This window comes from Astatotilapia calliptera, chromosome 7 (assembly GCF_964374335.1).
Source record: "Astatotilapia calliptera chromosome 7, fAstCal68.1, whole genome shotgun sequence".
Classification (NCBI taxonomy): Eukaryota; Metazoa; Chordata; class Actinopteri; order Cichliformes; family Cichlidae; genus Astatotilapia; species Astatotilapia calliptera.
The window spans coordinates 63,988,372-64,002,245 of record NC_137428.1 but is presented as its reverse complement, the minus strand read 5'-3'; the positions used below and the strand labels follow the sequence as shown (position 1 = coordinate 64,002,245).

General features: G+C 42.1%; 2 protein-coding genes across 2 annotated transcripts; one reads left to right on the top strand and one right to left on the bottom strand.

Moving 5' to 3' along the window:
* Positions 1-2: 2 nt before the first annotated feature.
* irf7 (interferon regulatory factor 7) lies at positions 3-5,185 on the bottom strand. Its single transcript, XM_026176419.2, has 10 exons — positions 4,919-5,185; positions 4,555-4,708; positions 3,815-3,986; positions 3,621-3,721; positions 3,458-3,509; positions 3,257-3,373; positions 2,955-3,145; positions 2,520-2,721; positions 1,796-1,911; positions 3-912 (listed from the first exon to the last, which is right to left on the bottom strand). The coding sequence occupies exons 1-10, from the start codon at positions 4,981-4,983 to the stop codon at positions 724-726; spliced, it is 1,359 nt and encodes a 452-aa protein (XP_026032204.1). The 5' UTR covers positions 4,984-5,185; the 3' UTR covers positions 3-723.
* Positions 5,186-11,033: 5,848 nt separating this feature from the next.
* On the top strand, positions 11,034-12,685 carry ascl1b (achaete-scute family bHLH transcription factor 1b). Its single transcript, XM_026176421.2, has one exon. The coding sequence runs from the start codon at positions 11,216-11,218 to the stop codon at positions 11,825-11,827; it is 612 nt and encodes a 203-aa protein (XP_026032206.1). The 5' UTR covers positions 11,034-11,215; the 3' UTR covers positions 11,828-12,685.
* The last annotated feature ends 1,189 nt before the right edge of the window (positions 12,686-13,874 follow it).

Below are 13,874 nucleotides of genomic sequence, written 5' to 3'. Positions count from 1 at the left end.
GATGTTTGTCTTAGTTTATTTCAAGTACTCACTTACAGTCTGTCCTGTTTTTTACAGTTGTGTTTTAGGGATTTTTCAACATTAGCAGTTTTATTTTATTTTAAAATTTTATTAACACAGTCTTAGCTTTACACGAAACTATACCAAGTTTAAAATAATCTATTTTAGATTTTACATAACCCTTTGTGCATAACTCATATACAGCAAAGGGTATGGAAATGGCAGTTTATTCAGTATAAAAAGTGCAAGATGAAAAGAAGAATAGCTGGTCAGTTTCTCATATATAGCCAGTGGCAGTATGACACAAAAATATCACTATACACATACATCATTATCTTCAAACATACACACAGTAGTTCTATAAATATGTAATCAGTAATATAAACTTAGCTTGTCAGAATGGATTTACCATTATAATAAGCATTCATTTCATTTAATATAGAATGATATCAGTTTAACAATACATTAGATGAAAGACAATTGGACAGTTCTAAAGCGATTTTTAAACTGAGGTTAGTAATGTAACAGTACAGCAGTAGATGGGGCGTTTCCCCTCATGTAGTGAAAAGCAGGCACATGGCAGTATTGGCAGCTATAACACAATCACATTCAGCTGCTGAGCGGCCAACTTTTTAGCTGATTCAGAACCTAGTGTAGAATGTGTCCCATTACCCCATAGGAAATTAAAGTGGTTTCAAATAAAAGTCAGTGAAAGATCAAATTTCAAATCTGGTTCGGGAAAAGTGCAGCATCCCGCATCGGGTCTTCAGCTGTTAGCAAGGGAAAGCAGGAGCTGATGAGATCATAGAGGCTGTTATGTGAGATCTGTAGGCTGACGTTGGAGCTGTAAAGAGACGACGCTCCCTCCATCTGGGCAATCTCATGAAGATGTCGACAGATTAAAGGTACCACCTGCAGAAATGGAGAGAAAGATTTACGGTAAAGTTGCATAACTGCTGATGACAAAGTAACCATTGAAAGTGACGGCTGATGATAAGCAACAATAGTTATAGGAAAAACATGTCCTACTTGGCAAGTCGACATTCAACATTCTTTGTCCAGTATATCCACTATCCCTCCTCGGCACGTCTAAACTATTGCCTCTAACGTTCTGTCACCAAACCTCTTCTAACTATAACTATACTATGCACCCTTCTGCTTTTATGCAATTAAGCTTACATTTGATTTAAACTTGTATATACACTTTATTTCTATATATAATTTTTTTTCATATCAATGATTGGTTCTTTTGCTACTGAAAGTGCTGGATACATTTTTCTATGCAGATGAAACCCACTGAAACAACTGGGGTAGTTAAACTACAAGCATACCATGAAGCGAGAAAGGTCTGGATGACCAGGATAACTTATGCTAATAAACAACCTAATTACTATAAGGTCTGACTGGTCATATTCCATTATGCACAGAGCACCTTTAGTCTAGTCTTCTTCACTGTTACCTGTCATTCGGCCCCTGCATGGTCTTATCTGCAATTACTGGATTCCCCAACACGCCAGTTGTTTTATTATTATATTGTGTGTAGTCTGTTTTAAATCCTCTTCCCTCTAACTTTAACTGGTTGAGGCAGTTGGCAGCCCACACCAGGTGGCAGCCAAAAGCCAAGTGTTGCCAGGTGTTTCCTCAAAGGGAATTTTGGGGTTATTTTTGTTCAGTCTCTGTCTTACAGTGAAAGTACCCAGCTGTGCTTTTTTCATGAATTATTGCTAAGAAAATAAAACAAAATTGAATTAAATTGAATAACTGAGGTGAAGCAGGGCTCGGGGGATGGTGTTACCTTCACTACAATAAGCTTCTTCTCCAGCGGTTTTCCATCTGGAAACTTCTCTCCAAAGCACATGGTGATGGTGTATTCAGGAGATCTACCATTGTTCTCCTTAAACTGTTTCAATTCTGAAACAAATTCAGGGGGAGTCATTTATTTCAGGATGAAATCCATTTTTACTTCAGTAGTCTAAGGAGCTTGAAAAGAAAAGTGTCTTCTTTAAGTTGCTTTAAGACGTTTCACCTGTCATCCGAGAAGCTTCTTCAGTTCTAAGGTCAAATGGTGGAGAGTCCCAGATTTAAGCCCTACGGGAGTGTCCCCCCAGGAGGAACAATGGACCCCCTAATGATCCTCTACCTAATCACATGAGCCAAGGCGTGAAAATGGGTGTAGGTCACAATCAGCCAAGTTTTCGGTTGAACTCATTATGAAACCAAGCGCCACCCTATCATGTGATTTCCAGAAGTCAGAAGGCCCAGGATGTGAGTGGGCATTAAGGCGCCTGGGAAGGGATCTCAAAACTGGATTATGGATGGCAGTTGGTGCCGTGAGCCACCACCTCTGTTTGAAAAGAGGTGTTGGCTTACGAGGTGAAACGTCTTCAAGCAACTCAAAGAAGCCCAGACGCTTTTCTTTCCAAGCTCCTTAGACTATGATGACCTAGATGACTAAGAACCTTTACAGACAGTATATGGTGTATATACAAATATATAAATGAGCAAAGATCTACACCTACCATTCACAAACTTTTCAAAATTAAGGAGCTCCACCATGGTGTTTTGGGGAAGCTTTGCTGGCTCTGCATTAGCCAAACTAGGGTCACTGGTGCTGGCAAACACATGGCATCTATCCTGCCTCCAGGCATAAATACCAGTTTCTCGCACTTCCAAGAATAGACCTCTCTGGATGCTATTAAGTATGCGGTTGGTGTATTCAATCTGGTAATAAGAAGGTTGTGGTGAGTAAAACATGAAAATGCTTCATCACACAGCAGTATACTGTACCTAAAATTAGGGGTAAAATCCATCTGTCCTATTCTAAAGTCAAATTTTATTTATCACATCATAATCTGTCAGCTTCATGCCTGAAGTAACATAAAAAATAATTTCTAGTGTCTGCTTGGATGGTACAACTGTGTAAAACATGCATCTAGCTAATGCAATGATTATACCTGTTTGTGGTCCAGCAGACCATCAGTGGAGGGGAAGCAGAGTTTGAATGTGTCATACTCAAGGGCCTCTGAGTTGTAGTGAAGCTGCAGTTTGGGAGTGTTCAAAGTCATCTTTACCATTTCTTTTTTCCTGTAGTGGATGGATACCTCTAGGTCAAATAGCCCCAGCTGAGGTACTGGTGCAGGAGTTACTGTACAAAACAAAACAGTTAATAGACAACAGATCCCTCCTTCTTGGGTAACTATGTACACATATTTTTAGTAAACCTTTCATCTAGGAAGATAAATTTGTATAAACATACCTCCATAACAGGTTTGCTGAACTGGTAAAAGCTGTTGGTTGTTTCCGGCTGCTACAGGATAGCTTTCAGTTGCGGGTGGATTTTGCTGGCCATAGTTCTCTGTCCACAGTTGCTCCTCTGTTTTGACAGTAAAATCATTTTAAACTACAATTAACCTCCATTATAAACCACAGAAAACCAAATGCAATCGACAAACTTTACCTGTTGGCTGGCTGCCAAGACCCAAGGCCATCAAATCGTTAACCAGATCATGCTGTTTATTGGGGAGAGGCAGTGAAACTGTTAATTTTTAGACAGAAGCACAAAGACAAGTGAGATTACACCAACAAAGAGAAGTGAAAGTGTGCTTTATGTGATGCTGAACCTCATTTGCTGAAAGGAGGTACTCTGTGGAAGAGCTGTATATATCTGGTATAATGTCATTGCCCTCCCAAGGGTCGCGTGTTGCCAGACCGTCTTGGTTTTCTTCAGGGAAAGATGAAAGATCAGCGTTATTTATACATTCAAACTCGGAACGGTTTTACCCCAGAATCTTGGCCTAAGTGACAATTAGCTTACGTGCAGTGTTGATAATCTCATAGACTTTATGTGGGTCATCAGAATTCTTGGAGTTATCTTTTACCATCTTGAAGCGCACAGAGAGGTTGTTCAGAGCACAGCGGAAGTTGGTTTTCCACCTGGCTTTGTCATTAGGGAACTCATTAATTTTCCCACTTGCTACTGCCCAGGCCTATGGAGGAATGCCGAGAGGAGTAAACATAATGACAGCCGGGTAGAAAATTCAGACTTACTATACATTTTATGAGATAATTACACACATTAGACTTCACATGCACCTCCTAATTGTTTTACACACTATTTGCATTTCACATCTAAGAAGAAGTGGCTGTTTATGAAAGATTTAGACACTTGGCTGAAATCTGTAGAATTCCTTTAATAATACTGGCACCAGCGAATAATTGTGCTCTAAGTATGAAAACAAGCTGTGGTTTTGCACATCAAATGTATCAAAAACATTAGTACAGGATTTCTTTGACTCAAGATCAAGTGTCACTACTAGAGATGGTATGCCATAACTGCCTCTGGGAACAGCTGCAACAAGCCAAACAACTCCAGCCTGATAGTAACAATAACACGACAAAACTATTTTTGGAACTATTTAAAGCACACGCTTAGTTTGTAAGTCGCTTACTCATGAATGTAGTAGCTTATTATTTCAGTAAAAATGTCAACATAGTCATTTTAAGCCTTTTATCTGATCGCACGGATAACAAAGGTTAATCTGGCAATAAACTTACCCGGAAGATTTTACTGTCCTCGTCACTGCAGTCTTTTCTGGAGTTGTGCTTCCAGGGGACTCTGAACTTGTTTGTTGCAACATAGCACAGGCCAGCATACTGGCCCGTTTCCACCTGCTCTAATAGCCAGTTGGAGAACTGAGGTTTTGGGAAGCTGAAGGGAAACGGGACAGGTCAGTGCTGTTCTACAGCGACAACAACCGTGAATAAAGAGACGGCTTATGAGCGCACAAGGGGAAATCTAAAGACATTCAAAAAGAAACTCCTAAATCTGGAAGCTGCAGATTTATTCTACAGCAATAAACCGCAGTAATATTAACTATTAAATGTGCAAGGGAGAAAAACAAGACGGGTTTCTTCTTACCTTTGCATTTCACCGATTCTCTGTAAAGCCGTCGGTCTGATTTTTCCGAACACGTCTTCTAACATTTATACTCCGATTATAAGTCCCTCCTTCAGAGGGTGGAAGCATCACCGGCGTGGGATTTTCGAGGCACGGGTGGCTGAGAGTGTTTGCTTCTTACAGAGAAATTGCAAGACAGCCTCGGCGACCGGATGTAATGGGCGTGTTAGTGGGTTTGTATAATGGAATTTCTCGCTGGAGATTACTGGGAGAGATCTGAAAGTCGCTGGCTGCGTGCCAAGCGAAATTTGTTTCTCTTGCGTCGGGAGCGCGCACTTTGCAGTGAGAAGGGGTGGGGGTTTTTTTGTTTTGTTTTTTAATAGAAGAGAATATAACATAAACAGGTTTCGTGTCTACTGTGAAAATAGGCTACACAAACATAGAGCTCCAAATGCTTCATCGCCCTGCCGTATGGAGGCTTAAAGTTGTCTTCTGACTGGAAGTAATCTAAACATTTTGGAGCGGCCCAGCCAGACCGTCATATTCAATCTGATACAGAATCTGTGCAGTGAGCTGGAGATTATGGTGATGGCAAGGAGGCCTTGCAGCCTGGATGAATGAAAAATGTCAAAATACAGACTTCTTTTTTTAAGAAACCCCAAAACACTTTAAATGTATATCCATTCGACCAGTATTCAGTCACGTGGTCTATCTGGGGGAAGGGGGATTTCTGTGTTTTAGCTACAGAAATCTGTTTTATAAAAATAAATAGACAGTTGACAATTGTTTTCAGTCATGTGCTCAGCAGACATAACCTTTGGCGATGTGCAAAAATCCGAGCAAATAGTATTTTTATAGGACGTCTGAAAACGACTAGAGCCGTTTACTTGTTGAGAAATTGGTATATTGAGCGTTAAAGATTCTCCTCCTATTCTCTTATCTCTTAATAATCCGTAATGATATATCAGTGTCTGTTGTAACCAAAAACTGAACGGTAATGTAAAGAAACCCATCTTTAACTTTTAAACAAAAGTCACACGTCACTACTTCCGCGTCTGGTTGTTTGGAATATGAGCCAGGCTCAACCGGATACGCTCTCCCTGCTCAGTGCGCGCTCCCGACGCGGGGAAACACGGGACGGGAGTAACTATTTCGTCACTCCGTCAGAATCATTACATCATCCCATAGGCTTACTGTCCCATAGTTAAATGCTTACTCGAAGAGTTTTTTGCCCGCTGAAACTTTGGGTCACGCTCAGTTATAGTGATCAGCTGGGAGTTTCACCAGTGTCACGAAAATTCACGAGCATCTGATTAAAAATATGCATCATTTAGCGTATTATTAACGGCCTGCATCCAAGGCTCAGATATGTTAACCGGTGGATCATTCCTAACGTGACCTATTTTGCGATCATGTGGTCTACAAACCTAGGCTCTACAATATATATATCAGTGACATTTTGGAGAATTTTGAAGACTCTGTCCACATCACCACAAATTCTAGCTGAAATTTCACATTCATCTAATGAAAAAAATATGAATTAGACAGTAACAGCCATATAACCAGTGCTGGCATATCCTCCATACATTACACCACCAACAGCATCACCGCTAGCCTGAACTCTTGATACAAGGCAGGATGGAGCCATACTTTCATGTAGTTTAAGTCTAAAATTTTGGCATTCATCTGAATTTCACTGCAGAAACTGAGACCCAACAGCAACATTTCCCCATCTTCTATCGTTCAATTTTGGTGAGCCCGTGCATATTGTAGCCTTGGTTTCCTGTTCTCAGCTGATAGCAGAAGACCTGTATCTGCTTCAAGGTATGAAGTGCTCTGCATAGAAGCTCTTCTGCACACCTTGGTTGTAACAAGTGAGTTAATATTGCCTTCATGTCAGCTTAAAGCAGTTTGGCCATTCTCCTCTTACCTCTGACAAGGGTGAAACAAGCCAGTTTCACCCAGAGAACTGCCACTCACTAACTTTCTTATATTCTGGGCATATTCTGTAAGCCCTAGAGATGATTGTGCATGAAAATTACAATAGAACAGCATTTTTGAAATACTTAGATCAGGCTGTTTTGCAGCGATACACATGACATGTTCAAAGTCACTGTAATCACCTTCTCCATTCTGATGCATGGTTTGGACTTCATCAGGCTGTCTTGATGTTTGCTGTTTGGACTGGATACTTGTGTTAGCAAATAGTTTAACAGTGGCTGGTAATGTACATAGTATCAACAGTAGTAGAGTCATATTTGAAAACCTTATCAATAAGATTTAGCAACTACTAAACATCACTTAAGCAGTTTCGACTCAGATACCTGACATGTTTCTGATTTTCTGAATAGTCTACATTATTGAATGGTTTCACCTTGTCTGTACTTTTTTAAACTCTTGCTAAATGAGTCCCCCTTGAAACCACCAAGTTCCAGTGAGTTCAGAAAAATAAATCCACCAGTGAATACCCCACAGTGTGTATTAAAAGCTGTGTGTCTCTGTGTTTGAGACTTTCTGAGGCAAAGTTCTGCAGGTGTTGTACAGACTTGTGTCATGCGGTAGAATCAGAAAGAATATTAATAACCTGACAGTGATACTGCTTTGGGGGCGTCTCAGCTGCATGCATTATAGTTTGCGTTATTGAAGAATAAACCTTTGTTGAGCTACTTGATCCAACACAGGCATCATTTCCTCTTTCCGCTGTTGTGTTTTCAGAATTTCTCTGTGCACAAAAGACTAACTGAAAGGTAATTTCTTCACCTTATCCTCCTAGGAACCCTTTCTACCTTTCACCCACAATCCCAGCACAAAATGTCAGTTTCTTTGTGTGCTTTAGATACTTTACATATTCAGATTGCACAACCATGTTCTGACCACAGATTGGGTTGCTGACATTCTCACTTTTTAGGGAATATAGCTCTCAGGGCCGAGCATCTGTGTCAGGAATAAGGAAGTGATTCATGCTGTAGATGGAGCACTTCTCTTTTCTTGCTCACTGAAAACTGTGTGTTTGTAGTCTTTGTAGTTGGACCTTGTAGAACCCCCCCCCCCCCCCCCCCCCCCCAGGCTCAAAGAAGCTAATCAGGAAGGATCTGGCTTTAATATTGACACAGAACACAGATTGTCGCATCCTATTTTGCCAGTTTATGCATAATTCAAGGGTAATATTTTGACTTGTCTGCAGAACACAACAGAAGATCATTCCAGCGTTTGAGAGATAACATACAGACAACATAAGAAGCACTCAGCTAGTCCTTGAAAGACAAACTTGTGTTAAGCAGGTGCATTTCAAGTCAGACTTGTTATGCTTTTAAAGGGGATTTCTACTGGGAATTTTAAATATAGATTCTGCCCCCCCCTCCCTCCCTCCACACACACACACACACACACACACACACACACACACACACACACACACACACACACACACACACACACACACACACACACACACATTCATCTCTCTGTTTTGCATTCTTTCTCTCTGTGTGCTATATCATGCCACATACACGCACATACTTTAACAGGGAGCAGTGCTGGCTTAACGTATTGTAAGTAAGAAAAATAAACAGACTTGCGGGGGTGTTGATACACTGGAGTAAAGAGGTTTGATTGGAAAAAAGAGAACCACCGCTTTTTCGTAAATAGACACGCCCTTACAGGTGAATGAGATTTCACCTGAAGCTGTATGAACATGGGTTGATATTCCAAGAAGATAGCGTTTGTTGATTCAAGATTTATTGATTTACTGGCAACGATGTTTGCCTTTATTGAGTTGCATTGTATTATACACACACAGAGTTCTGGCAATTGTTGTCCATCCTTTTGTATATTGCTTGTTTTAGGATCATTTATAGGATACCTCTTTTCCAGCCCTGTGTCATTGTTGGTTAATTGATAATACTCTAATAATATCCTGTGATCAGGTGCGTCTTTTGGGCAGTTGTCCAGCCCAGTGACTGTCCTTTGAAACAGATTTCATATTCTACAATTTTGCTCTAAGATGGTTTCTAATATAATTTTTAATAATGTTTGATATGCCTAATCAGCACTATGTCAGGAAGTCAGACATCTGCTGAGCCAAGACTAACTTGCACTGTAGGTTCCAATGAAGAGTCTCAAAACAAAAGCAGTTTGTTCAAAACAGAAACTAAAATCCTGGAGGTATGATGCAGTATGGTTTTTTTTTTTAACGATGTCTCAAAGCGAGAAAGCAGCATAAAGTGTGGATTATATGACTTCCCCTAAGATGAGGTTATCAAGGTCCACAGATCAGTCGTGTCAGTGACCGTGCTGAATGAACTTGTTCTTACAGAGCGTTCACTCGGCGCCCCCTGCTGTTTTTACGGAGAGAAGCGAAACCTTGGCACCACACCGGGGTTTGCCATAGGCTACAAGACGCTATCCTTCAAGCTGGAAAAGGCAGGTTATTATGTTTATCACCGTGTAATTATATTATATTACATGGAAAATACGCATATAAAATTAACAACATCAAAACACAGCTGATTATTATATGGCACTCAAGCATATGAATGCAGGAGTGTATGGATTCTTAAGGCAGGTTTAGAAAGTCCCCAAAGTGAACCCACTTAAGCTTTTATTTATATTTAGTGGTGTAAAATAAACTTTACCCCATCGTGATTTCCTGTTTTTTCTATGTGTGTCATCCTTAAATATTTCAGATAATCAAATAAATTCAAATATTAGAAAATAATAACGCAAGTAAACACAAAATGCAAAAAACCCCAAACATACACATACACAATGACATAAAATGTCATTAAAAAATGACAATAAAATGATTGTGAATTCTCTCATGGAAGTTCCAGCTGAATGTGAGCCAATAAACAGGCTTAGGGTAACCGGGTGTGACTCTACCCTCCGGTATTGGATGACGCAATGCTGATAGTGGAGCGATAATAACAGCCGGCCCCGAGTACGAATTTCAGATTCTGTCCCAGAATTCTCGAACAAGAAGTCACTTTGCCTTAACTAACATGTAATGTAAGTGTAAACTAAACGTAGCCACATAGTACAGTAGAAAAGCGCAATCTAGGCACAGAGGGGCAAAAACTATCAGGGAATTTCGTTTTCTTCAAAAGTGTAAAGTGGCTTTGGATGATGTAATTGCTGTTTTTCACCGCCAGATGCTGCAAATGTCCTTTAGAAAAACACGATGCAAAACTCTCCGTTTCCACGCTGACCTGTTGGTGTTTTTGCTGTTAAGGAAAGTTTTACACATACAAAATATATTTCTAAGATTCGAGTCGATGCTGAATGAAACTAAATTCAAATAAAACAAACAAACAAAAAAGGCTTCAGTTTAGAAGAAAATGGTTGCATGAAGCTGTCCAGTCACGCTGTGGTGCTGAAATGTTGCATCCGTGCACCAGCACATTTGGGTTTGGGTTCATCTAGCCTGTATCATCCTACAGACGTAAATGGGATTATTATAACATAAGGGAATCTTTTTTAAAACACAGATGGGAAATGAAGAGATGCCGTGCATCTGAAAAAGATTTTTCCGGGATAACCTGTCGATTACGCGCAAACAAAGTGGACCTGCAGGGCACAGACTCGAGAGGTAGCCGTAATATTATATTTCCTTTCACAATCATCTCATGAATCGCGTCTCTGCGAGTTTTATAACTGTGTTCAGAGACACGCTTGCAGTTTGCAAAGCTGTAGCCTGGATACAGCAGAGAGCGTCCTTGGCATTTGCGATTGTAAAGAGCTGGAGGGGGGGGGGGGGGGGGGGGGGTAAGACTGATAATTTGAAGACTTGCCAGAGGTACATTGTCAAATTCAAAAGGCATTTCAAAGAACCACACCATTCACTTTTTCATTCTATCTTCTTTTTTCTTCTTTCTCTGTCTTTTTTTCCTCCCTTTCTTTCTTTTCGCACGGTTGCAGACCGTTTGAATCGACCAATGGGCCTTCAAGTTAGAGACATTGGAATGTAAATGAGCCCAGCGCGTGCTCCCGGCACAGTGAAAGCCCGGGATTGTTTATTGAGCTCCCGGAGCCACGCGCCTGGCCCGGGGGAGTCGGTGTGCAGAAGAATCACACAGCGGGGGCGGGGCCTCGCCACGAAGCGTGCGTCTCAAAAAAGGGGTGGGTGGGGTGTGTGTTGGAGGCGCGTGTTGAAAAAGAGGAGTGCTGCCAAAGTTTGGGTCAGATCGGCTCGTGGAGTAAGCAGTCAAGAGAGACTTGGACTAGAGTTAGCCACACGGTCCCCACGCGAAGGACACGAGAGCTGTACACTGCCAACTCTTCTCCTCCTGCCACAAGTTTCAGGCTGTCCCTCTTTGCGAGATGGAAACCGCGACCATCACCACCACGCAAACTGCATTCACCTTTGGACTTAGCGAAAGACGCGCCAGCATCAGCCTGCACGCCCCGGCCCAGGACTGCTCGGTGAGCGCTGTGCACCAGAACACCAACGTTGCCGGCTACCAAAGCAAAGCCAAGGTGCTGAAGAGACAGCGCTCCAGCTCTCCGGAGCTCCTGCGCTGCAAGCGTCGCCTGAGCTTCAACGGCCTCGGCTACTCCATCCCCCAGCAGCAGCCTGTGGCCGTGGCCAGGCGGAACGAAAGAGAGAGGAACCGGGTCAAACAGGTTAACATGGGCTTCCAGACTCTGCGTCAGCATGTGCCAAACGGCGCCGCCAACAAGAAGATGAGCAAAGTGGAGACGCTGAGGTCCGCGGTGGAGTACATCAGAGCTTTACAGCAACTTCTAGACGAACACGACGCGGTGTCGGCTGCTTTCCAGTGTGGACTGCCATCCCCGACACTGTCCAACAGCTACTCTGCCGACCCGGAGTCGCCTCACTCCACCTACTCATCAGATGAAGGTGGCTATGAGCCTCTGAGCTCAGAGGAACAGGAGTTATTGGACTTCACAACTTGGTTTGACAGGTACTGAGGCTGTCATGTAAATGAACCGCATAGCAGCGTGTGCGCGCAAAAAAGAAGTAAAGCGTCTGACTTCTTCCAGAAATGCTTCGAAAGACTCGATAAAGGCATCAGATCTGTCTTGCTCTCTGTGCTTCCAAGTGATCTGTTGCCTCCCTCACTCGGGCTGCTTCTGCAGGAGCAAAGCAATAGTGACAAACAGGGAGAATGAGTATGAATGCGTGAGAGAGGGAGCATCTTGTTGCATAGAGCGTAGTCCTCACAGGAAGGAGGGAATTGGACACGTTGACGCGTGGAAGTAAAAAACTGTTTGAATAAGTGCAATTAAAATGTGACACAGCAGACTCTGCAGGGACGGCGCTGTCTACAAGATCTGTTCGTCAGTAGTTCATCAGACCCGGACTGCCTTCCTCAGCTGCCACATCTGTTGAAGATGTACAACATAAAAGATGCGTCAACAGACTTTTGTTTTTCTTTTTTCGTGATGTACGTGTCCTCTCCTTTCATAACAAAGCTGTACCATACAACAAACTGTTTTAACACGAAGACATATTTTTGTACATACAGTCAAACAGTGTTGTAGCAGAACGTTCACTGCCACTTTTTTCCCTGACAGTGTTTTGACAACCAGCTGTCAGCGGGGCGGCAAGCTGGCATGTATGAGTTGTGTGACTGGGCAGCAACATCAAGGCTACTGCCTGTAGTTTATTTGTGTGTGTATGTCTTTTTAAAAAAATAGTTGTCAAGGAGACATTTATTAATGTATGCACTCTCAGCTTCCCGTAGCCTAAAATGTAAATATTTGATTTTAACAGATATATTTTGTGTAAAACAAGTTTTATAAATAAAGATTAATCTATTTATATTATATGTTTTTGCAGTGGCTTGGTTCTTTAGCTGATATTGCGTGTGCGTGTGAGTCTGTGTGTGTCAGCAGCGGCGCTAATTGAGCAAACGAGGGAGCTTCTCTTTTATTCAAAGCCCCTGCATGACCTTTTGCCGACTTGGTTGGGCACACGGGAGAAAATTGCGCAGCTGGGCGAACACTCACCAACCATTATAAACGCGCACCTTCCACGGCGCTTTGTCTGCATTCAGGGCAGGGAGATTAATATTACGTTTCATCCATGCATTGTTTCTTTTGCGTACTCTGCTTTTACCCAATGTCCCAGAGTGCCTGGAGCTGAGGGAAAGGAGGGGGTGGGGGTGGCAATTCACTCAAAGGGTATAGACACTTTGAAATACAGCCTGGGGAAAGTCAGCAAGACAATGAGACGGGGTCAAAATTCTTATTGCCCGATTGAGATCAATCTAAATGAAACCTGGGGTTGTAGACTAGTTGTATCCCCAACTGTGTTTTTCATGGCGCACACAGGCCAATCAAAAAGCCCATCTCCTGCGAAATGGGGAGCACAACGCCCCATTGTGAGCACTATTGTGTGCGCCTTTGCGCCTCATTATACGAATTATTGAAGATCTTCTATTGTAAATAAACACTGATGCCGTGTTCAACTAAGCAGAACGAAGTATAACGAGTTTATTCTCACCTGGCGCGCCTTTGGGGTGTGGAAAACGGGAGCAAGAGAAGCTGCTCTTGTTTGTGAATTGTGAATGTACTTTTCCACAAAATTTAAAGAAGAGACGTTTTTTAAATCACTTTTGATCACTTCATATATTACTTAAAAACAAAAAGTATGTAAACACAATAGCCCGATATCAAAACAAATTGTATATCCGGACAAAAACGTTAAAAAGTAGCAAAGTCAAGATGAGTAAGATGTCTCTCTCTCTCTCTCTCTCTCTCTCTCTCTCTCTCTCTCTCTCTCACACACACACACACACACACACACACACACACACACACACACACACACACACACACACACACACACACACACAATGGAGCCTGCAGGTGTAAGCCACGTGCCTGTACTTGGTCACAAAGGGCTCCGGCTCTCCCATTGGTTAATGGCTCGCGAATGTGAGCCCTGTCGGTGGAGGCAGTGACAAAATCAAACAAGTGATAAATGGCATTAATTACGCTCGGCATTATAACC